General features: G+C 43.2%; 1 protein-coding gene across 1 annotated transcript in view; it reads left to right on the top strand.

The window, feature by feature from the left end:
• BARX2 (BARX homeobox 2) overlaps nt 1-24,777 on the top strand; it is a 36,612-nt gene extending 11,835 nt beyond the window's left edge. Inside the window, exons 2-4 of the mRNA XM_069788203.1 lie at nt 19,339-19,636; nt 22,143-22,227; nt 23,460-24,777. Coding sequence (XP_069644304.1) covers nt 19,339-19,636; nt 22,143-22,227; nt 23,460-23,711 — 635 coding nt within the window. The 3' untranslated portion in view covers nt 23,712-24,777. The remainder of the gene's footprint in view (nt 1-19,338; nt 19,637-22,142; nt 22,228-23,459) is intronic.
• Nucleotides 24,778-26,001: the final 1,224 nt, after the last annotated feature.

Below are 26,001 nucleotides of genomic sequence, written 5' to 3'. Positions count from 1 at the left end.
GGAAGGAGTTTGATGAAGTGGGTGAGGAACAATTGATGGATTATTTTAGTTAAAATTACTTAGAGCCCAATCCAACTCCCACTGAAGTCAATTAAATCGTAGTTGGCTCAGAGCCAAAATGAGTCAAATTCAATTATGCTTTAACTGTAAACATTTAAAAGCACATTATTATAAGGTAGTTTAGTACTTAAATTACAGTAAAACAAAAGCATTTACGAAATCCCAGGCTGATAGTGTTTTATTTGTACAGCGCTGTTGAAACCCTTTTTCTTGAGGCTGAGAGACAGAGACCTCTTAGACTGGTGCCTAACCCCTATAGCACCTGTCTGTTGTGAAGAGATGTCGCAGCAATTGATACTGAGATGTATTTCTGTCCATCAGAGACTAGCCGGCTAACGATTGCATGAGAAAACCCAGCAAAGATCACTGAAAAGAGATTGGAGAAATCCCAGTGTTGTTTCATCTAATTGTCTGGATTTAGAGAGCTTACTAGTGTATCAGCTCATAGACTACTGAAACTTTTGCATGAGCTAATCTCAAAACTGTAATGGTTACGAATATTCATCTTTGTCTCAGCTGAACAAAGTACAGCATCCAAAATGTTATTTAAAAAGAAATAACTTACGTGATAAAAAGATGGATTTATAAATACGTTCAAGTTTAACAACATATGGCAATGTTTTTGGAAAATCAGGGAGATTATCTTTTAAATTATGATTCACAAGCCCGCTTTAAGACAATTTATGTGGGTTTTTTTAATAGATTCAGGATTGATCCTTTTTGTTATGTCCTCAGAATTTCTCCTCACCGTCCCTTTTCCAGCAGGGCGAAGGCATCTCCTGCTGTTTGGAGCAGCTCAAAGTTGGCAGGCATAGTCTGACGGGGTAGGCTGTCTCAGGAGGTTTTAGCACTGCATCCTAAGTGCCATCCCTAAAGATCTGTCAAAAGCTTGAGACCTGGCCAGCTCTGTATACAACAGGGAATAGCTGTTAACTGGGGTCATTCCTCCCTCTCCGATTGAACTAAATTCGTCGCCACAGACAGATGATCTCCCGGTCAATGCCAAGCGCTGAAAGGACTTCTGCAGGGTTTGAAATTGGTCTGGTTTGTTTTCTGTCTTCGTAAGCAGCTGTGTTTAAAATGAAAGATAGGGCCTGATCCTTGTTTGAACTAAGGACACAACATCGCTCCGGCTTTGCGAAAGGTCTTTGCGGTGGATGGTGATGCTGGAGGTTCGCAGAGCAGTGAAAGGACAGAAAATGGGACACGGGTGCAAATGAAAAAGATCGATTTGACTGCATGCACAGCTAGTACAGGAGCGTTGAAATGTCTTCAGAACTGTTTAGCTGGCTAAATGGACTTCGTTTTTAGTCTGGCAAACTCAGTTTGGCAAATTATTTCCTTTTCTTTCATGCTGTCACAGTTTTCGTAGTTGTTTTGCCTTTTTTGTATCCTTTTCTGTTTTCCATGCGTTTCTATTAATAGCAGGATCAATTAATAGCTTCCACTAACGCTTTTGAAAGAGCTTGCAACTATGAAATAGAAATGTCTGTCCTTCAGAGAAGGGTAAAAGTGATACCCATCCAGCAGCGTTAATCAGGAAAAAGGGATACAACCGTGATAAACATTGATGTAGGACTTCTATGGCATATGCTCAACTTAGGAAAAAATACTGCCTGTTTTCTTCCCCGTCAGTAAACAAAGACGCTACCCTGAAAGCAATGCAAACAACTTGATAGCTATGTATCTGTGGCTTTAATATGTTTGAAAAAACTGATTTCTGTGATCCATGCCTTATTTCTCCCTTCTTAATATTAGCACAATTAGTCATGTTACAACTTGTAAAAATGCATTAAAGTCAGTTGACAGCTATTTAAAAACTGAGCACTACTATTATCTATTCACAGATACCGACTGCTTAGTACAGCCTAGGCGTGATTTGTTTGACTCATATTAACTCACCAGTGATCTTAACTTTGGTATTACTTTCAAAAATCAAAACCAGCAATAATGTTTTAACCCGCTGATTGTATTTCTCTATCTCCGAGTGTATGCCTGCAAAATAAAAATGGTACTTTTCCTGTAGTAAATGAGGGGATAGAAGATCCTTTTGGACAGTGAAGGATACCGAAAACAGTTTCATTCATCACGGTGCCTTGATGGCAACTTTGGTTTGAAGAAAAACATTTCCTTTAGGGGAATTATCTTGGGGAAACACACAGTATTTCTTAGGAAGCAGAGCTGGTGCTGAATTTCTGAGTACCTCTGCAATGATTTGAACTTCTTGGTGACGGTTTGCCAGGACATAGCCCACTTCACCCTGAAACCAGTCATGCCTGCAAGGTTTTCGCTGAATATTTCTTACCTGTGAAGGAAGTTCTAATGGAATAGCTGCTGCTGCTGCCTATTGCTGCTATGTTAATTAACTGAAAAATCCATCCAGCAAAAACTTAAAGTGTTCGTTTCCAGTATCTGGCGCATAGCTTTAGCGTGACTTAAAATGTGGTGGACTCTTTTAATTTGTCATCTCCGAATGTTTGTTTTCCTCAGGGCCAATCATGGGTCATTTGCCTCCAGTAATTGATACCGACATTGGAAATGTTTGTCCAGTTGATGACAAAGTTAATTTAAGTGTTTGAAAAGTTATTGCCTCTGGTTAAACTGGGGCCAGTTTGCACATTGTGAGAAAATTCAAATACATACCTCATCTAGTTTCTCTCCACAAGAATTTTCTTCATTCAGATGTCTCACTTTTTACAACAATCAGTAAATAGTGAGGCTTATGTATTTTAAACTCTAATTTAACCCTTTGCATGCTGCAGATTATGTCCAAATATTGCTTTTCTCAGTACCTCTTGATTCCACCCCCGTCCCCGCTTCTTATTTACTCCTTGAAGTCAATGGAAGTTTTGGGTGTGTAGAAAAAGAAAAGGAATTGCATCAGACTGCAAATACATGAACGTTTTCTGCTGAGCATTCATTTAGCTGGCAGCTTGGGGCATACCACTGTTGGGAACAGGGATAACTGAATGGAGGTTGTGATTTTGCAGAGCCCATGGAATAGCTGAGAACTTTGCACTGAATGGTCGGTGGCTTGATCGTCTCTACTCGGCTTTGTCCTTGACTCACTATATGATGTAGAGCCAGTTAAACGCTCGCTGCACGCCTCAACTTTCCCATTAGGTAAAGGAAAGCAAGAGAAGCCCAAAGTAATATGGTCAGTGGGGATTGCATGTGTTTAACTGTGCTCTTCATGAGGATTAATTAAGTACAAATAAAATCTGTATTTCTTTTCCCACCAGAGAGAAGTCTGTGGGAGGGAACAGACTTCCCCACAAATCACATTAAGACAGGTGTAAAGACAAAGCTGCTTTTATGACTTTGTAGGGGCTTCAACTCATTCATTAGCAATTTTTATCCATCCTTTTACCCTTTACTGGACTTTTACATTCTGTCCGTGCCCTGCTGGGTTTTTTGATTTGCTCTTTCTCTGCCTTCCTTTTTCTCCCCTTGAGCTCTTTCTTGCTGTCTCCCCTCAGCACAAACTGCATCTGATAATGTTTGAGTTCCAAGTCGAACTTTCGAACCCATGACGTCAAGTTGGTTTGGAATTAGGCAAAACCAGTTTGCCCATCCCTCGTTGTAAAAGGGTTAATCCTCTAAACTATTGAGAGACAAAGGCAGGGAATTATGAAAGGAGCCCCTGTTTTATAAGCGTTTGTATTGCCAGTGCTTGAATACCCATAATAAGTAGGTTGCTTCTGTGATTAATGACTGTGTTTTACATGCTGACGATGGATGATGTGTCTTATTGTAGAAGCCATTTATTTTTATTTGGTCTCCTCACCCAAGCAGTACTGGAAATGAGATGTTAACGTCTTGGTGGGAGTATGTTTTATTCTCAACGATTTAATGAAAGGTGACCCGCAAAGAGGGGAAAATAATTAAAATTATGCCTTTTTTTTTTAGCCTCTCTGTAATGTGTGCAAAGACCAGTGACATGGATTTTTTTTTTAATGTGGAATTTTTCTTTTTCTTTAGAGGTTCTTATTTTGTTCCCTCCAAGTTGGAAAGGAGTAGGAATGTGTTGTCAGTCTGAAACTTTATAAATTTGGAAGGGGTAAGCTATTCAAATGCTTTAAACTCAGTCTGTCTTTGTTTTATTAATTTATTTTTAATAAAGGACTAAAAAAATTTGAGATCTGTAGTTATTTTGAGCCAATTCCTGTATCAGATTGTAAGTGTCTGATTTTGCTGTAGTTTCAGTTGCACTTTTTTCCCCCACCATGTCATTTTGTATGTGTAAAGGGGGTGGTGGTGGAGTGTTTGTGATGGTCTGAATACACAGGCGAGGCACAGAAGAGAAGTCATCTTTTTATTAAAACAGCTATGTATCTATATCTGTATGCATTCAACACTGCATCCATCTACCTTCAAGATTTTCATTTCTATAGAATGGCTTAATAAAGGAAGGAGGAAAAAGACTTTAAAAAGCACTCTTGAATTAATTGGAGAAAATCTCTTTCAAGGCAGTGAAATTGGTTGCAGTGTCCAAGCAAGTCTTTCTAAAGCTCTGCATAAACTGAAAGACCTCGGATCTGGTCTCCCAGCAGATCTTCAGGGATGGAAACAGAGACAGCTGTAGGCATGACATCGATACTTCAAGAGAGAGAAAAAGATGATAAGGATTTTTTTTTAAATGTTAGAATTGAAACACTTTTTCCTATGTGGTTCACCAAACATAAATTAAAGGCTCATTTAGCTCTCAGAATTTAAAAAGACCCCTCATAACTATTATGGTATTGCTGAGCAAAGCAAACCAATTCAGCTTGATGGACTGGTAGTGTTGGTTGCTTTTCATCATATAGCAGTAAATTCCAATAATTGCCTAAGTTCTCTGGACAGATTATGTAATAACATTCTAGGTGGGATATGGCCCCCATTTCAAAGCTTAATGAAAACCCTGGCAATGTAAAGAGTCTGTCATGCTGTCTGTGGGGAGAGCATGGAAATGCCAAATCTAAGATGAGTTTCATCCCAGCAGTGCCACATAAGAGATTCTAGTAATGGTGGTATTTGGGAAATAAAAAATATTCCCTGAAGACTTATTTAGGTCACCATCATGTAAAAATTGGCAGCCACAGCTGATCTTTGGCAGAATATCTTTCTTGGTTTAGAAGATTTAAAAAAAAAAAAAAAAGGTGAAAAAAGTTATTTTGGTTTGAAAAAACATGTGCTGCATATTATGTGTTTGTTATTGGAGGAGTTCCCGTGGAAACATTGCTGGTTGCACAATAAAAGGATACATGTATTGCTTCGATATTAACATATATATTAATGACACATGAAGGAATTTTGTAATGGTATGACACAAAAGAGAGATCTCAATGCAGTGCTCGTGCAGTCTGTTCATGTGAGATAATAACACCTCTGCCTCCCCTCGTGGCTTCCTTCTGGTTGAGTACTTTCCAGACCATACAACAACCTTGTGTGGTAGGTATTACCATCCTCATTTTGCCTGTGGGGAAAACAGAAGTCCAGTGAGATTCAGGGGCTTGGCTGAGATTGTACATTAAGGCAGTGTCAGGGTTGGAAGCACTATGCCTAATGTCCTCTTTCCCCAAAATCTACATCTAAGTGAACAGAACTTTGTTCTTTTGGTCCTTTATGGGGCAGGCGAGAGTAAATAAAGTCTGTGGGAATGAGACAATATTCCCGTCAACCTGGAGTTGTTTCTAATGCTAGCGGGAACTGTATACCCACACACGTGCGGAGGGAAGAAAGAGCTGCGTTGTTTTTGTGTATTGACTTTTATGATTGCTATTTAAATGAGATTATCAAGTCACAGATGTACCTGTGGAACACAGCGATGCTGCATTCCTCAGTGACAGGTGCTGTAGGAGAATCGGAGGTAAATAGATGTGCTGATGACAACCAGAGACGGGTCATAACCAAAGCTTTGATTCAGAGCCCTCCAAACCTTAGGGTGAGGGAGGGTCTCCCATCTGGATCCCTAAATCAGAGCATTTCTAGGGGCATGTTTGTAGTTCTAGATTGGAGCTGTCAGAAACAGGTGTCCTTCTAACATTTCTGTCCATAATGGCATTCATTCACAATTAAAGCTAGCAGAATTTGAGCACTGTAGAAACCTAATTCAGTCCCTTATTATTAATTAGGTCCTATCTCCACCCTAAGTCTAATCTGTATTTGTCTGGAGATGTGACAACAGTGTCTCCTTGGCTGACTTCCTATCAGAACAGAAAAAAAAACAGCACACTGATGTCTGACAGGAGTGAGGGCTCATATTCCTTGGAGATTGGGACAGCTAGAGCTCACCAACTGGAATTTCTGGCTTATCCTTCTACCAGAGCTGTGGTACAGACAGCCTGGTAGCTGGGAAAACCTTGTCATCGCTTTTCTGACATATACGTGGTTGCATGCCTCCAAAGTGCTTTGCAACTCTCAGGTTGACATTTTTCTCATGGAACTGCTTATTCTGGGTGTGTGCATTTTGAGACTGCCCATCCTTGAGACATTTTTCACCTTGCTTTTTGAGATTAGATGAATTTCAGTAGGGATGAAACTTGTTTTGTGCTTCAGCTGAAAAAACCAAAACACCACCCACCCCGAAATGAATGGGCTGGGTCTCAGCTACTATAAATCAGACTGGGTTTGATGTTGGGGGTTACGTATGTTTGTACAGGCTGAAGATCTGGTGCAGACGGTACACCCTGGTGTAGGGTGGAGTGAGCTGTTGTGTGGAGTCCTCTTGGTCCTTCTCCACCGAGCAATTGGCTATTCTGCTTGTTGCTTACCTCTGTTTCCCTGCTACAGATCAAGCCCATAGCTGCCTTGTCTGCTCTGCTTGTGTTTTCATCCACTGGCTGTACTCTGTATTGAAAAGACATGTGTAATGCTGTAGTCTGACATGCTCTTTCCATGATGTCCATAGTAGTGAGTGCAGCTTTCCTTGTCCTCCTCACTCACTCCTGGGCCACAGGGCAGGCTAATTAAGTACAGATGTTGAAGTGAGTGGAATATCAGTTTGCCTGGAGACTGGGCGTGTAACTGATGTGAGCATCCCGCCTCCCCATGTCCATACTGGATAGTCACAGCTGCAGGTAGAGGCAGTGATAAAGCCACATGACTAAGGGTTCTTGCAACATCTTCAGCTCTTGACTAACTTTTTATAATGTAGACAGTCCTGAAGTCAAGTAAGCTGCTTTGGGAATGAAGTTGCCAGCACTGATTTTTAGCAGTGTTGCAGAATGGTTTGCAGTGCAAGGTTTCTATAAACAGGGAATTCAGCTATATTTTTTTCCCCATCCAAAAAGTGAAAGCTTAGCTGCCCTTGATTCATTCTGGTTTGGTTAAGATTCAATCCATGGGGTGACATGGGTGTGCTGTTACTTGGTGTGGAGGGAATAAAAATAGCCATGCCCTGTGCCAGTGGAAGCTATGGTCTAGTCTTTGTCAGCTTATTCAACCAAAAAAATCACTTTGGAGGAAATCCTTATTCCAAGGTGCTCTAGATTCTGATAATAGGGTTTCAGCTTCCTGAAGTAATACCGTGGTGTGCATTATGCTTAGCTCTATTCCCTGTATGTGTCTCTCCTCCTTAGCCCAGCCACAAGAGCAGGGTTAAGATCACTGATTTAATTGGCAAACACAAAGGATAGACAGGCTGTGAACAAAACCTGCTCGTGTATCATTTGCATCCTTCTAAATTGCATTGTTTGTGCAGCTGTTCAGCCAAATCGTCCACAGAGTTTATTTTTGTCCATAGAGGAAACAGAGATGAGTCTTCTCTCTGTTAGGGCAGATGCAAGATCAAAGATTCATATATGCAGCTCAGAGAGACCAACCTCTCTGCTAAATGTGTCCTGAGAGGGGCAAGATTATTAATAAAGCAACCCTTGAGACGATAAGCCACAATTATTAGGCAAAGGCTTTGCCAAGATGTGGCAGGTCTCTTTCAGGTTAACACTGGTACTTGCTGAAGTCCCCCTTTCATTTCAGTGTGGAGGAAAAGAGGGGGGTGTCTGTGTGTTTTAAACACTGATCTACTATTCTCCTAAGAAGAAAAAAGCATTTTCCGAAAGATCCATCAGGCAAAATTTACACAGTCTGGTGTTTAGAAACAATTGAACTCTCTTTCTTCCCATGTGTCACTCACCAGAGTGTTTTAGAGGCTCAAAGCAGGAAGAGGTAGTGATATTTATGGCAAGCTTTTTGCTGGAGCTCACACAAGGGTGGGCTTGAGAAACCTGAAGAGTGCTTTTGTGTGCACAGCTAGTCAGCTGTCCAAGGCTAGTGTTTGCTTATAGCTGTTGTGATAATAATTAACAGAGCAGGAAGTAAAGGACTGATTGATTTATGCACGCATGGCATTATGTGTTTGAACTTGGACAGAAACTGTGAAATCCTGAGAGAAGGCAGATTTATTTATCGCATGCGTAAGGATGTAAGAATGGTCATAATGTGTCAGTCCAAAGTCCATGTAGACTCGTATCTTGGACAGTGGCCAGTAAGAGATGCTTAGGGAGCAGTATAAAGAACAGAACGTGACTTATCCTCCCATTAAACTGTACCCTCTCAGCTCTGATGATCTGTTTCTCAATCTAAGTCCAAATCTTGCTCCTTGACCGGTGACACCATCTGGACAGAGGATTGGATTTGGCCTCCTACGTTTCTCCCCAGTGTCCCAAGATGTCTAGTCATCTGGCTGTCATCAGTAAAGACAGAAACTTGTTGCAGAGTAAGCTTAGACACCCTGAGAGTTGTGCCTTCTTGGTGCCCTGGTTCTCCTCCACCCCCAATAGACAAGACCGGAGACTGCCTGTAAATCCATTCCTTCTAGCTATTTGATTCTGTAATCTTTTGGCTACTTTGCTTGCTAAATCTGGGTGATGAGCTCTAGAGTTGAGTCTTATCCTCAGTAATGGAGGAAACACTTGGCTGAAGTGTTTAACATGACTTAGTTCAAAAAGGCGAGCTTCAAATTGAAGTTGGCTTAATGGAGCCAAACTGTCCCTCGATACAGACATGGTAAATGTGCTGGTGGCTCGTATCCCAGTAACTTTCCTGCACCATCTGAGCGCTGTCGTTTATGGAGATGTGCTCGTGTTTATTTCTCTGGGACTAATGTGGCCTGGTCTTAAAACTCCCTCGGAGCCCAAACAGTAAGGTCCTGGAATGGAGGTTCACGTCCAAACCCACCATCCATTTGAAGCTGTTTCCAGTCATGATGGCCTTGGGCCCATATATCTTAATAGGAGTTACTAAGACAGATCTTCTTGGGTTCAGAGCACCTCCTTTCCCACCGAATAGGATTTAAAGGGATCATCTGCTAAAGATGAGGAATCCCAGACAGAATCACTTTTCTGTAGCCTCGAAGAGCAGGGTCTCTCTGAGCCATGCTCAGTTCGCCTGAAGATTGTGGATTTGAGTCAAGGGGGGCTCCCTTCCAAAAGGCAGGTTGCTGTTTGCATACGTGAAGCAGAATAATTCAAAATAGAAAAGTAGTTCTTCTGATTCATTTTCCACTGATTAAGCCAGAGTGCTATTACATTTGCTACAAAGGATTTCTTGAGTGCTGGCCAAATGGATTCTTTAAATGCTTCTTTAAAAAACCAAAACAAAACAACCTTTATATATAAATTTTCTTTTTCATTGAGGATCTGACAAGGTCCTGGCACACTCCCCTCTTTGACAGGCAGCCTGGAAGAAAGGCCGCTGTGTGCAGGGAGAACAACCTATAGCATCCCAGTGGTGCTTGCTTATATCTTTCCCACAGTTGAGGAGAAACTCAGCAGCTAAGCATTGGTATGCTGTGATAACAGGAGACCGTGGCAGAGTGACTAGCCCCAGGACAGCAGCACAACCAGGTCTTTCGACTCCAGGTTCAACATGCATTCCGATCTCCTCCCCCACCAGTATTGCCCTCGAACAAAGCCAGCTTGTTATAATGGTTATCGCCAACCCTGCCAGAAGAATCCTGGTGCCATCCTTCAGGGATCTGGCATCCCTGGAGACACTGATGCTGTAGGTGAGTTTTTGGATTGCGTTTATAAGATAGATAATTGCCCCACATCCAGTCCTGTCTAAGGCAAGGTATTATACATCTGCCTGTGGCAGCAGGGAGTGAGACAAGCTCTCATTCAGGGAGGCTCTCAGGCTCATCATTTGTTCAAGGCCAATTACTTACTCTGTGTACGGTGCCTTAAACATGTAAAAAAGCACAATATAAATATCAAATGTCATTATTAAGTAAGGATTAATTATCTTTCTGGTTAGTTTTTGTGAAGGCCTCCGGCATGCATGCCTCAGATGCATTCAAATTATTAATCACTGTTATTATGTAGAAGTTACACTGAAACATTATGTTGATAAATTGCTAATGAGGACAGGCTTGAAACAGAAAACCTGGATCTCAGCTCCAAGCACTGAGGAAGTTTCACTTGTGGCTTTGAAACTGGGCTAAACTCAACCACAACTCTTAAGTGGCCCACAGCTTGGGGAACGGCAGCTGCAGCTCGTGTCCAGCTCTGCTCACCCCTGGGTAGCTGGACAGGTAGTTGCATGATGAGAGATGCTTTGAGCAGGAGCACCTTCTAGCTGCAATATGTTATAGTCATTATTATAAAAGTTAATGTTTACAGACATCAGTGGTTTTGTTTGCAACTGACTTAACTGAAAGCCCACTCCCTCAAAAACATCTGATTGAACAGAAAAGTGATTGTTCTCTAATGTGCCTAGGGAAGGTAGAATAGGGCTCCTGGATGAGCCCTAGCTTTCCCCCACCTAAGAAGCTGCTGTCAAAAATTACCATTTAATAAGGTGCCACTTTTTCCCCCCACTTGGCTCATCACAGAAGGTATAGACTCCTGAAGAATTGGCCTTCAGTAGAATGCCCTCAAAAGGATCATTTTAGCTGTGCTAAAATTAGCTGCGCTAATTTTAACTTCTGTTTTCTTTTCCTCCTGTGGACACATGCAGGTGAAATCCTGGCTCCACCGAAGCTGATGGGCATTTTGCCACAGACATCAGTTGGGTCTGGATTCTTCCACAAAGGAGAGAATCCATTTGCTACCAAGCAGACTTTTTGCTGTGTAGCTGAGTTGCATTTAATTTTTGCAAGACTCCTGGTCCTTGTCAGGCTAATAGGATTCATTGAATTGAAGTGGAAATAGAATATGGTGTGAACTGTACCTGCAACCTTTGATGATGAACATATAGCTCCAAGGAACCTTGCTGAACGCTATTTTGGAGCACCACCAGTGTCTCTTCGTGCTCCAGTTCTGGACTTAGATTTCAGGCTTGGCTGCTCTGCTTTCCTGTAGCCTCTGTGACACTCATGATTTCCCATGGAAATTTTGGCTCTGTGCATTTGGGCTGAATCTTGGGACTATTTTTGAAAGCTTTCAAAATGTCCCAGAAGTGGCCTTCACCTCTGCTTGTATGCAGAGACTTTGGCTCTTGCTTAGCTACAACTGGTTTCCACATGTAACCAAAGAAAAAGAGAGCTAGTAGAAAAAGAAACAACAAAAACAAATGAAGAAAAATCTCCTCTCCCAAAACAGTTTTAACTCTCAGTTAAGTGACCAACCTCTTAGGTGCTGAGATGTTGGAGAAGAGGAATGGCAGTAAAGAGCGTTCTCAAGCATTCCCAGTTCCAGAATTCCTGTTTAGTATGCAATAGCCACAGAATGATCTGATTATAGGGTTGAGATATGGCACTTAAGAGTCTGAGGATCACATGGAGGTTTTCTAGCTATTTCAATATTGAAAGAGGGGTAAGCTCTGTCAGGTTGTCTTACAGTATGACTGGAAAGAATGAGAAGAGAATCAATGTCTGAAGTGGTTGATATGAAGGATTCGTGACAAATGATCTGTCACCACCTCTCTGGCCAAGCTTTGTTTGACAGGGATGCCTAAAAACATTTGAGTCCATACTTAGGTACCACCTCTGGGCTCGAGGCTCAGTTGACTTGCGCAGGGCACAGCTTCAGGAAGATTTTGTGGCTATGCTCGGACATCCAGCCCATTACGAGAGGACACAAGAGGGGCAGCTAGCTCTGAAAGACCATCTGTGTCAGCATGTTGCAAGGGCTGCACCGTGCAAATGTACCGACTCATGTCTTGGAAACTGTCAAGCTGTCAACACAGTGTTCACAACCTAATTAGCCCACCTCTCTTCAGGCCATAATTAGCTCAGGTGCAATCATACCCTGGCATAGCTATGCTTCTTCCCATTCTAGAGATAGCTGAGGGATCTGTGCACAGCACCATGCTGCATAGCATAAACATCACCCAGCTCATTTTTTTAACTTGGAATTCAAGTGTTTGTTAATGACAGCACTCCAGTGGGCAGGGCATCTAGGAAAAGGCTGGATCTTGGGCTATTGCAAGGAGGCTGGGGGACCTGGTTATTTCCCTTCAACCCTCTCCTAAGCTCTTGTTCCTAAGGGGAAATTAATTCGCCTGGTATATGCACAGCCCGTTGCTGCTGTTCTCATTCCTTTTGCCTTTACATCCTTATCAGGGCACTTGGTGGAGCACAGCATTGATCTCCGGAAGCACCTGATGCAAGCTGCCTTCTAATAGTTAATAATCATAAAGCAGAGCTTAAGGAAAACATGAAGAGTAGATGAGTGCAGTTGTTGTACTTACACAGTGGCTTAAATTTTTTGTGTGTTATTGGATAATATAATGCAATTGCAAATAAGTGAGGTATCCTGGTGGCAGTGCCTGTAAAAACACAACGTAAGCACGGGGAAGAGACGAGAAGTAATCTCGCTGGGGAGGTGCTTCATCAGTGGTAAACTAGGCAGCTCGAGGGTACAGCTTTGCTGGCAAGGGCATGCTCCTCGTCCCACCACCTCTTGCCTGCTGCCTTGCCTTCACCAGCTCTGTGATTGCTTTCATGACAGCTGCACTCAGCAAGAGCGCCGACAGCCTGGCTATGCAACGATGCAATGCTGGATGTAGGCTGAGACAAGCCCTGCCAGGTGAGGGAAAGTCACCTTTCCAGGAAAGACAGGCAGCAGTGCCTGGGGAGACACTGATCCCACGCTTGTCAGCGCTCAGGGTGCTGGGAGGTAGCAAAGGGGAAGCAAGGACATGCAGGATGAGGCCCCCATGTCTGGGGGCTGCTCAGGGCCTGAGCCTCGTACAGATGGAGCAGAGAAGGCTTAAATCCAATGTCAGCAAAAGTAGATGGTGTAAGGCCTAACCTGAAAGCAAGAGTTGCTTTGCTACCCTCAGCAGGGTTTCTGATGGACAGGAGAGATGCCGCAGGTCCCTGTGGTGTGTGCTGGCTAAGGAAGGTAAGCATGTGTAAGAGCCATGCTAGGTTCCTAACCAGCCTTTGTCTAGCTCTAGTAGCTACAAGGCAAAGGAGCCCACGCTGACCTGAGAGGACATCCTGTGTCCTGGGGTACACAGTGGGTATTGGGCTGTTGTCTTTAACCAGTTGACTCCTGGGTCATGTTGATTTTCTGGATTATATCAGGTCTATGCTCAGCTCTGGCTTGCCTCCACTCCTGTGGAGGCTGGTGGTAAAGTTTAGTGAAGATCCATTGGAATGGCATGGCTGGGAAATCTCAGCTTTTGGGGATCTGTGGTGGAAAAAGTAGATGTAACACCCTCCCTGCTAAACAAACTGTGTGTTGTTCAACTCATTCTCAACGTTTCCTTGCTTCTTTTGCCTCCTTTGCTTCACTCAGGGCTTGCTTCTTCCTTTCAGTAGGCTGCCTGCTCCTTCAGCAAAATGAAGCTCTTTCCTAAATGAACTCACTCCTTCTTGGTTCCCTTTTGTTTTGACACTCAGGAGACTGCAGATTTATAGACCTTCCTGAGTCGTAAGTTCATTTTCTTTTATTATTTACCTTTCACTGCAGCCCATTCTGAGTGAGATTTTATTCTGCCTCCGAGCAGGGCTGACCTGCCAAGAGGAGCTGATCCATAAATCTTTCCTTCCTTTTTCTTTCTTTCCAAAACAGAATTAGCTGAGTTTGCCTAGGAGGAAAACTGTTCTGCCATTGCCGGCAGTCAAACAGTGCAATTAATTAGTGCTTTCCCTTTTCTCTTCCCTCTAGTTTGTGTCTGCTGGGGTTGAAAGTAAGCCAGGGAGGAGGGGGACGAGGAAAAAGAAGGGGAAAAGATTTGTTTGAAGTATTTATTTTTAATTAAAACTTTTGCAAGATGATCTGGTGCATTGGTGCTGGTGTACTGCATCCTATCTAGTGGTCCTAAGAAGTTTCATAGAAGCATCCCAGCAGATGAGTAGAGGTGACTTCAGGCTGGTGTGATGAAAAGCCAGTGTTCCCAATTCCTGCTCACGTAGCTGGAGCCAGCGTGGTGAGGCCTGAGTCTTTGGTGGTTTACCTCTTGTGTTCACACCTAGGGGAAGAGGGAGTAAAAGGCTGACACGCTGCAGATTTACGCCTGGGATATCGGCTTGTTTTGGCTAGTAAAAATTGACATTCCTGACGGAAACCTTCTGGAGAAAAATGGGATTAATTCTCTGTCCTTCTTCTTTGTGTTACTGCTGAAAAGCAAAACAAGTGAGAAAAAAATGTTTGGATACGTTAGATCATGATACCCTTCTAGGACAAATATTTTACATGTAATTAGGAATCGGGAGTCCAGGGTTCTTTGAGACCTGTGTGGCTTGAGTAAGCCAATTCATTTCAAGGTGGTATGGTCAGTGCATTGTGCGAGGGGCAGATCTGTTATTTACTGTACAGTGGCTGCCAGCATGGCCTGATTTAAATAGCAAAGAAGAATGTTTTCAGATCCTTAGAAAATAATCTGCAGATCCAATGTCCTTTTTATTTTTAGCTTTTGGTTAGTTTTAGCATCTGAGTGGCCAGATGTTAGCTTTATGGAGATGGACAGAAATAAGAACTTCCATGCTGCTTGAAATTGAGACTATTCAAATGCTTAAAAAATAACTACAGGAAAACTTCTGTTGCTTAAGCACCACTCCCTCAGTTGTGCATGGTATGAAGTATGGATTATACTAATACTTCCCAAGTATTTCAGAAGTATTCAGCAGCAAAGTGAGCCTGAGACTACCCTAGACTTTGGGGTCATTAAGACTGTTCTAATAGATAAAACTGGGACTTTTCTGTATAAAAACCACATAGAAAGAGACTCCTGTCCCTATGAAGAACATTGAGACCTCCTGAGTCCTAAACCGCTGGTTGCTTCACCATTGGACTGTGCTGCCTCTTGATTGTTTTAGATGGAAACACTAAAACACCTGAGGTATGTTGCTAGGGTAGCAAACTAATTCCTCATTTTCTGGCTTGCGTGGGCTGCTTTTTGGTTTTCAAGTGCAGAAGACCAGTGGGTCAAGATTGGAAAATGTGCTCAGACAACAATGCAGGACTGTATGCATTCAGCTGAAACTGTTTTGAAAGGCAGGTACAGAAAGGAAGAGTGCTTCATTTCCATTCCTTCCCATTTGGGGAGACAGAGCATGTCACAACAGTGCTGAGCAGACAAGAGCTGCTTGCCAGCATTTAATTTGTTGAAGATTAAGAAATTATTCCATTCTTACAATACCATGTCAGTCTAGAAATACCTTTGAACTCTGGGGGATGTGAAATTTAGATCTAGCCTCAGATTTCATAGTGTTTGGAAGCCAAGGCTTTATCAGAGTAAGAACTGTACGGATGGTTTAAGGGGAGTCATGTTAATAGTGTACTTAGAGACAATGGACTGGCTCAACTTCAGCTACCTTTGAACTTTGGGATAACTAGATCCAGAACAGGACACTGAACTTAGTTTTTTTTCTTTGTGATCTAGAAGCTAGTTAGTGCAATGTAGAGGCTAGCTATTTCTGGTTTACTCTGTCTGCAAGGAGAGTTAGCTGCTAAAGCATTGCCCCCTTTCTGGCCAGCAATTGTCCCCGCAGAAAATATCTGCAGCCTTGAACCCCATGTCTTTCTCTAAATGCTGTCCTTACTCTACGCCCTAACCATCCTGTGTCCTCATCAGGCTGAGGGCAGAAAGCTGAGAAGTCTTGTATATGGCTGGGCTGAACATCAGCAGATGCTTTCATTATTTACGATGGTTTCTAAAAGCACTGATGCAACTGTTGGTGTCAAACCATAAGCAAAGGCTTCTTTTATGAGCACAAATGATAAAGAAATATAAGACACTTGGTGTCAACAGCCTCACAAATCTGTTCACCACCTGGAGCTCGAAGCAACTCAGCAGTTGCAAACCACTACTTGCACCAAAGTAGAACAGCAGTTTCAGAAGTGCCGTAAGTAAATAAGTGTCCTGACGTGGGCACCAAAAATAAGCATGTGCTGAGCTTTTCTGAGCATTTGGCCAGGTCACAGCTGCTGGATGCTGAACATTTTGGAAAATGTATCCCCTCATTCAGGTGCTCAGCACTTGAAAGCATAGACCTGAACAACTCCAATGTCATCTGCTTCTCTAATAACCAACCGCTGTTTTACTCTGCAAAAATAGCCAAGTTCTCACTGCTGATCTTGGAAGGAGGAAAGCAGTTCTTTTATTCCTGATCCTACCTGATTATCAGGAAAAATAGCCTGAAGAGACTTTCCTCTGTTTGATGGAGGCAGATCTTAAGCTCTTGGAGCACTGTAGCTAGCCTCCCCCACCTCCAAGCAGTCCCAGATGCTGCTACCATGCCATACGGGAAAGCAAATATCCCTGATTGCTCTGATATCAAATACCTTTTGTTGACCTCCCTTGAAGAGAGTTCCTGTACAAATGCTTTCGTCCAGAGGTTTCAGTCACTTGGAGCCTTGCAGGGGTTTCTGAGCTCTGGTGATTTATTACTCCGTAGTAATCTTGTGGTTTATGGAGAGCCCTGCTCGAAATATACAGGGGTACAAGGGTAAAAGTATCAATTAACCAGTGACCTGGTGCCAGAAGCCGCCCATGTGCAAGGACAGGAATGGGATTTCAGACTATGAGATAAGACTTGGAGAATGAACCTGCAGGGGAGCAGGAGCTCTGTGATGGGAAGGTTTGAACCAGGACCCCCTAACAGCAGGATAAGGGTATATAATAAGACTGGATCCACTCCTTTATGCTGTGTAAGCTAGGGCATCAGTTTTCAGTCTCCTTATTGAGAGCAGGTTGGAACTGGGATCCGTGAAGCCTCTTCTCTTAGAGCCTCTGTGAACGAGACCAGTAGTGCAGAAGGGCTAAGTCCCAGGACTGCTGCCAGATGAAAACCATCAACACATCTCATTGCTCACCCAGGATTATCTCTTACGGTGGAGGTGGCTTCAGGGTTCCTGCACAGGACTCTCACAATGGAGGTGCCCTTCAGGAAGGGAAGAGGGGCTGATTCTTTTTGGCAAATTGGGCTCAAACAGAGGAAGTCGCCTGTTCCATTGGTGGGTTGGCATTGCTTTTGCTTTCCCGCGATGGCAGAAACTAACTGTAGTGGGTACTGGCGAGGAGGATATAGACTATGGGAGCAGGATCTGGTTTACCTTCTGTGTGGCTGGCTGGTGTCAGCGGGTGCATAAATATCAGTGAGGGCAGAATTAGTAGTGTAAAGCAAAGGAAAGCGAGCTCTATCCGAATTTATGATCTTTGAACAGCCACTGAAGTTGTAAATCAAGGCAGAATTTCTGCCAGGTTACTTGGTGATGCTGTAGATCAGCACAGTCTTCAGCTGAAAAAAATCCACAGAAAGAAAAGGTAGATAACACTTTATACAAGCTGAAGGTTGGCTTAGCAGTTCTGATCTCATCTCTCAAGTACTTCCTTGGTGGTTTAAGTAGAATAATTTAAATTTAATGGAAATATTTTGATTTTTAGTGTTGTGGAGATGTGGAGGAGAAAGCAAGGCTTAAGTCCCAGTCTGCCTAAACCCCAGTCTGTAGTCCCAGTCTTGCTTAAATCCCAGTCTGTTGGGATTTATGGTGTTTTGGCAATAGTTTTCCAAGCTCGCTTTGTAAGTAGCTGGATTTTGCACAGCTTGCAGCAGCTGTGGAGAGAAGTGACGATCAACAAGCTGTGCGATACTTTGATGTACCCTGTGCACTGCAGCTTACCTGGGACCTGATTTATGCGATCACAACCCTTCACTCCGGGGAGGAGGGTAAGGAATACAGGTCATCAGCAGGCCAGGCTGGCAACTCCTTTCTTCCACTGTGACGAGTTACTCACCGAAATAGACTCACTGAGGTCTACAGCTTGTTATTTTCATTAGTGGTGATTCATATTAAGAGTTTCACAATCAGGCCTGCTGGTGTAATATGTTCCTTTCCACAGTACCATTTATCTAAAGATCTCAGAATACTTTATGTACATTAAAATATAATCCATGTTTTACCACCAGTGAAGTAGGTAAGGAGGATTGTTTCCATTTTGCAAATGAGGTAAACTGAGGCACGGAGCAAGAAAGTGACTTGCCCAAGACTGTGCAGTTTGGTTGCAAAGTTGTATAGAGTGCCATCTCGCAATGACCGTACATTTCTCATACGTGGCCCTATTTCCCTGCCCGAGTTTTAAAGGAACATTTGATTTCCTGGGGCTAAGGCTGAGCAGAAATCTGTCTATAGCTGTAAATCCAGAAGGTCTGATGTGAATCAGGACTTCCTCTAGTGTTTGGGAACATTTAGATTTGTCATCCCAGACTGGCCCTGACCTGAAAGGGTAGGAGCGGAACTGCTGGTTTGTTTTTTAGGGCTGGTATCTACTGGTTCATACCAGATGTAGAGTTAAGAGTCAGTGAAGAACTCTGCTTCCGATGTATTCATCCTCATCTGCCTGCATAGTCAATGGGGTCAGTATAGACAGTGGAGGATGAAAGTGTGATTCATCTGACTCTTTCAGTTACCTACTAGAGGATGAGATGAATTGTGACTTGAACTCCATTGTCTGTCGCCTGTGAAGGGAGATTAGGTAACTATCTCAAGTGAACCCTGTCCTCGTGTCCATAGAGAAGCAGAGTTGCATGAATGGGGACAGATTTCATCGTTTGTTGAGTTTAATCTCTTGTGGCAATTAGACAGATGACTTCAATGGTGTGTGTTGTAATAGCTCCTAAAAAAAAAAAGAAAAAAAAAAAGAAGGCATTGGAAATGCAGGCCCTCCTTTCCCTGTGCTAGGGAAATGCACATCAAGACTCCCAGCCCAAGGAAAGCTAAACACATGCAATCTGGGAGAAGGAACAGGTCCAGAGAGGGGAACTGACTGCTTGTGGTCATTTAACAAGTGAATGGCAAAGTCAGGAAAGGTATTCCTCGCCCCCTACTCTCTCCAGTGCTCCCATTAGTTAACCTTATTGCCACTGAACTGGCCTTTATCCACCTCTGCTTCTTTCCCTGCCAGGGTCCCCTTCTCTGCGGGCATATCCTCTCATCTCCGTCATCACCAGGCAGCCCTCTGTGGTCCCTCACCTCGTCCCAGCTGCCACCAGCTCCCGCGTGCTGCCAGCCCAGACCTCCTTGGGGACCACGAGCTCAGAGACACCTGCCAGCGAGACCCATGCCAGCAGTGAGTCGGAGGCAGAGCAGCCCACCCCTCGGTTAAAAAAGCCACGCCGGAGTAGGACCATCTTCACGGAGCTCCAGCTGATGGGCTTGGAGAAGAAATTCCAGAAGCAGAAGTATCTCTCTACCCCTGACAGGTAGGTCAGTCTCTTGGACTAGGAAAAGCAATGAGCAAAAGGGCTGCACGCTTCCTGGCTGTGGTGTGCTGCCTTCTAGCTCTGCAGGGATGCCTCTGCCATTGGGCAGATGACCAGATTAAATTTGTCCTGGGATCAAAGGTGACACAAATAGATTATATCAATGGAAATGTCACATGGTGATATATGTGCTTGCTAGCAGACATCCAAGCTCAGAGATAGGCAAGGTACAGAGCAGAAGGCTCTCTGTCGTGGCAGCTGAGAGGTTGGCTGTAACTTCAGCTGTCTGCTGAACTAGCTTTCATCTGGCAAACTTGGGTAGCGATTCAATGAGAAGGCGGTGGCCTGTCCATCAGCTTGGAAAACAGAGCCAGGGTTGCATAGCATTGAAGGCTACCTTGCCCTTGTGAAGGCACAGGCAAGTACCTCATCTTTGTGAAGGAAAAAGCAAGTTCTTAGGGACTGCTTGGTACCAAATGGACAAACCAAACTAAGGAGAGGCTTTAGCTTTTTTAAAGGCTTTGAATCATACTCTGCAAATTTAAATTGCAGGAAAAAGACCTGTCCAATTCCTATGAAGTTTGTAAACCTAGAGAGGGTTTGAAAAGTACACCAGACCTTGAGCGACGCAGATGGCAGTTTCCCAATATCTAAATTGGTTTTGAAGATCAGCATTCTCTGCTTGTACTGCCTGTCACCAAAGCCAAGGATTGCAGCTAGACTAAATTTCATGGGCACGGCCAGCCTGTCTCATACAGTTTCAGAGTTCCTAATGCGCCTGTACTGACTCCTCGCAGCTTCACATAACCAGATGGTTGACACCATTGATGAAGCACTCAAGGCTGTTAATTAATTTTATCGTATGTCTGTTCCTTGGCTCTGTATATGTTTGAGGCTGATGAGCAATTCCTGTCCATGTACCACTTCCCCTCTGTTTGTTTCCTCGGGTTTCTAGGCAATGGTGGTTATGCTAATCTGTGTGGCAAGAGATGGTAACTGGTTGAAGGTATTCAAAGTGTGATAAAACATGTGCACTAAGGCAAGAAGAGTTAGTCAAGCAGTGTTTCTCTCTGTCAACTCATGGCTGGAAACGTGATGGTGAAGCAGTGGATTGTGACCTGCATTCTTTCCTGCAGCTTTTGGCCTGGGCACAAGACTGTATGGCTGGGAGGGCAACTGAAGCACCTGGGTTATTAGTAGTAAGGGAGTGCAGTACGACAGGATAATGCCTCTGCTGGATTTTGCTTTTCAAATAACAGTAATGGTATCTTTAAGTCAATGGGCTATCTCACAGATGTTATGTAGTGGCATAGACAGCAGGCAAATCAAGCTTGTAGGTCTAGAGTGAATCCAAAGTGGGGAAAAGCATGAATCCATGAGTGTGAGTTTGTGCACAGAGAGCTGGTGTGGGGTACGTAGGTGTTTGTAAATATAAGAGTGAGTCTGATTGCCCTAGGAACCCAGCTGAAACAAAAGTTTTATTATGAAAAACTTGGCCTTGACAAATGTGTTTCCCCATCCAAAGGCAGGGAAATATTTGCCAAGAAGTTCACACAATCCAGAACACCTTGGAATGTGACTCTGAGTTTGAGCTGTCCCACCTGCAGGACTTGCGTGACTCTGTGGGGCACTTGCCTGGCATTGTTGAGGATTTCCAACTCTGTCCGTTGTGCAACTCCATTACAAAACTGCCAGATGTGTGGTGCTACCACCTGTGGGAAAGGGTAAAGAGTTACTCTGAGCTGCATTTGCTTCATATCCTGGGTTTTAATATAGAAATAATGAGTGGTTTCAGATGAACTTGCATAGGTTGGAGATTTGTGGAGGATGAATCAGGATTATGGGCTGTCTGCCACATATACCCTTAAGCTAAACACGCAAATAGTATATTCATTTATAAGCCTAAATTGCCTATAATAGCAGAAAGCATAAGAAATTAATAAATTTAGATGTACTACTACTCTGTGAGAAATGAGATAGTATTATTACCCCCATTATGTAAGTAGCGAAGAAGAAATATGATCCAAAGAGCAGCACTTTCAAAGGCAGACTGATGCTGGGTGTCTTGGTTCTTACGTGTTTGCTTCAGACACCATAGACCTGTTTTTTGGGGATGCGGTGTACCAGTAGCTTCCTGCTTCACATACAAACATGGAGCGTCAGCAGTCGGAGTACAGCAGGCTTCAAAGAGGGCAGGCAAACTTCTGCAACTTCTAGGCTTGCTCCTCTGTCCAGCGGTCACAGAGGAGGAAAGAGAACAGATGGCTCACAAACTCCTAAATATTCTTGCTTCTTCTGTAAGAACATCTGTCTTCACATGCTAAAGTCACAGTATTTACCACTTTTATCTGACCTTTTCTCAAAACAACAGATTAGAGAGACACATAGCCATCTTTTCTGGTGGTCCCACTGTTGGATGCTCTTACAGTGTTGGATTGGCTGCACTTGGCATCTGAGCTCTTCTTGGCCTCTGTAAACTCCTTTCAATGTCTGTTTTGTCTCCCAGGCTTGACTTAGCCCAGTCGTTGGGGCTGACTCAGCTCCAGGTGAAGACGTGGTACCAGAACCGTAGGATGAAGTGGAAGAAAATGGTAGGTGGTTTGTTACCATTTCTCCACGGTCCTTAAAAACTGATTTCAGAAGAACAGATTTGGAAGCTGAGCATAGTGTCAGTGACCTGTGTCTATTTAAACCAAATTTTGTTTTATTCTTGATCACTGTTCTTAAGAGACGTACTCTTTTTTTTAAAATGTTCATACTGCAGCATATGTGGTGGGCTGGAGGGGACCATAGGCAGTAGGAAGAATACAAAGCAAAAGGATGAAAGAAATGATAACCTAACAGAGGGAAGAACCAAAATATCTCCTCTGCATTTTTGGCATTCCTGTGATCTTAATGCTTGTGGGACTGGTTATGTGTATAGACAAAAAAGATTGTGCTGCTCCATGGAGACCAATGCAGTTTTGAGAGCTAGTATCATTAATACTTGCTTTTCAGATCTTCCTTTCACCTCGTTCACTTATTCTCAGCTTCATGGCCTTTTTCCAGTTAAAATGCTTTTAGAAAGGACAACTGTCCGATAAATCTTGGTGGGAGCCATGATGCTGTGACATTCTGCAGTGGAGATGTTTGTGTATTCTGATCTGGGAGAGGAGACGCAGTTCTAGACTGTATCTTTGAATGTATGTGATAGCTGCAGAAGTTACTGCCACTTAAGACAAATTTGGGATTAGCTTGGATACAGATCTTTGGTTGGAAGTGTCTTGTTGCTGCAGTGATGGTGTGAAGGGAGAGGGAATTAAACATGAGAACAGACCTGTCTTGCTGACTCCCACCCTTTACTCAGATGAGAGGGGTCTCATTCATTTTAATACAGGTGTTAAAAAAAATAATAAAAGGCTATTTCAGAAAGCGAAAAGGCTGGAGGAAAGGCAATCAGAGGAAATCCTGGCTAAGGTTTATGGCTGTTCTTACTTGGGCTTTGAATAAAGCACATGCTCAGGAAAGGAACTGAATTCTGCATAAAATCTTATCTGTAGTGTTGAGGACTGTGTACCTAGGTTGCTTTTGGGCCTCCTGTAGGAACTGACTTAGAGACCTCCAGAGTTCTGGGTGTCCTTGCTGGTAATGTTTGCATTTCATTTTATTTACATGAGAAAATGGGTGAGCTCACTCCATGAATACAGGACATTTCTATGAGGCTGAAATGGTGACCAAGTCATGGATTAACTTTGAGGTCAAAGCCAAGTTTCATCCTTCTCTAAAGGATGTCTGCCAGCAGCGGAGTTCAGATTGATCCTGACGGTTCATCTCTTTGCTCCAGGTGCTGAAGGGTGGACAGGAAGCTCCAACGAAGCCCAAAGGCCGTCCAAAGAAAAACTCCATTCCCACCTCAGAGGAAATCGAAGCAGAAGAGAAAATGAACAGCCAGGCGCAGAGTCAGGAGCTGGAGGGATCTCAAGCCCCCGAGGAGCCTAAACTGACAGAGGAGAAGCCAGAAGTCTCTTTGGAGACAGAGAATTCTCCAGAACATATACCAGAGCCCTCCTCAGAGGAGACTACACCATTAAGTTAGAAGGGGAAGAAAGGAGGGAAAAAGAAAAGCAAAAAAAGATAAAAGAGAAAAACCAAAACCAAATATATATATGTATATATATATATTTAAATATGTATGTAATTGTGTGTGTGTACATATATATATAAATATATATATATATATGTAGACCTTGTGTATAAGTCTAAAGATTGGTCACTTTGTGCCTTTGGGAATCAGCCATCACGGGCCACGGTGGAACAAAGACATCCCATGTGAGTGGTGACGACCCGTCCCTCCGGCGGTGTGCGTAAGCCTTCCCACAGATAGTGACGGAGGCCTGAACGTGTTTCCAGAGAAAACCACGTCTAGAAACCTGAGACAGCTCCTGGCAAGTAACGGAGAGGTCCAGGGCTCCTTTCACGCTGCGGAACGCAAATGTGTAGTGATATGACTGTGTTGGAGGGTTCAGTGTGTTCGCTTGACTTTATCCTTGCCTTTTAAAGTAGTGCAAATGGATGGAGGTCTTGGTCTGGTCTCAGATCAGGGACAGCTAAGAAATGGGGAGCTCTGACAGCACCATTTCATCGTGTAACCAGCACTTATTTCTGTTAGGGATGGGCCCAACTTAAACAATTTTAGGAAGGAGTTCAGACCCATAGGTTTGCTTTGGCCCAGTGTAAAGATCAAAGCTTCTGAAGCGAGATTCATACCCGGGTCAGCATTCAGATTTCATCTCTCTTGGTTGTTTGGGTGCCGTGTCTGTGAATTTGCAGTGATCCAGGATAAAACTTCGAATGAGATGAGAGTTTGGATTTGAGTCTCTTCCAAAAGCTTTGGGATGCTTGGATCTGGGATTTTTGCTTTGGGCCCACTTCTAATTTTTTAGTTTTTTTTAAAGAACATTTAAATGTTTTCAGGGTTTTGGGAGAATGATGGATTTAAGAAGTTGCTGCAGAAAGTTCACGTTTGTTTAAGATGTGTGCCAAGAATAGATGTGCATCATGTTTCATAAAGTCTTGTTAAGGGTGCATTTTGCCCAAAGGCTGCAAGAGATGTATTAAGATAACCTTTATTTTTTAATTAAAAATTAAATATATAAATAAAACAGTTGTTGTTGTTTCTCTTTCAGAATGCTAGACAGAGACTTTTCTGGGCTAGGTTTTTCTATTCTAACAAATCCCGGAGAAAGTGGGAGTCATCAGACTTTCCCTAACACTACTGTGCAGCAAGCACTGTGCAAACTTCCTTGTAGCACCTTGCTAAGGTAGGTGAGGGGTGTTGTTAAATGCCACCTTGTCACTGGGTCCTGATGAACGTGTCAGAATGAAAGCACTTGCGTTACAGCTATTTTCTGTCACCTCCCCTCCTGCAGTTACATCTGGATGGCTAGTAAATGGGTCTTTGTGACCCTGTGAAGATGATTTCTTTATATCCCTTTTTTGGGGGCGGTGGTGACGATTCACACACATAGATTGCAAGTGACTTATCCAAGGAGTGTTGAGTGAGGAGAAAGAAATTTTTTTTTTATTATTATTATTATCCCCCCCCCGGTTTCTTGCTCAATGGTGTTTGGAAGGGTTTAATACCACCTCCTCAGTAGCTCTGCAATGGCACGTGCATCTGCATCAGGTAATACTTACATGGTGAAACTCCAGCTGACTTCAGCGAAGCCAGGGTGGGACCTTGCTCCACTCAGTATGTCTTTAATACATAGTAATCAGCTTTGAAAAGGCATCTACAGGTTTAAGTGCATCTACAGGTTTGCACCTAAACCTAAGCCAAATTCACCAGAGTTGGGCAATGCTCGTTTGCAAGAAACTTTGAAAATCCCAGGCATTTGATGCCATTTAGCTGGTTTTTATGGCACTGAGAGATGGAAATGGGATAAAAGATTTCCCTCTTGCCTGGTATGTTGAAAACGCGGGCTGTGAGCTACAAAGTCTTTCTTCTGCCATTAAAATGCATCAAAATTTCTTTGTCTCTGAACCATTGTTCTTTCCCCTGAGCCCTGACATACTCATGACAGACACAGTGAGAGGCAAGGGTGGGGGGGCAGGATTTTGGCGCTTGGCCGGAGTTATGATACAGTATGTTGTTGCACATTCTTTATCTGTGGATGTCTTCTTTTTTTTTGTTGTTCTTTTTCTTTCCAGAACTGTGCTTTAGTTCAACCATATCTATCAGACTTGAAATGGCATTTAATTTAAAAAAGGCCTATGGCCTGTTTATACAGGAATTAAATTAGATGGTCTATGAAATCTATAATCGTCCTCTATTGTTCTTGGATAGTAGCAACAGCAATGTTATCTCAAAATAAAATGTTTCCACA

This window comes from Haliaeetus albicilla, chromosome 7 (genome assembly GCF_947461875.1).
Source record: "Haliaeetus albicilla chromosome 7, bHalAlb1.1, whole genome shotgun sequence".
Classification (NCBI taxonomy): Eukaryota; Metazoa; Chordata; class Aves; order Accipitriformes; family Accipitridae; genus Haliaeetus; species Haliaeetus albicilla.
This window is presented reverse-complemented; position numbering and strand designations above follow the sequence as displayed.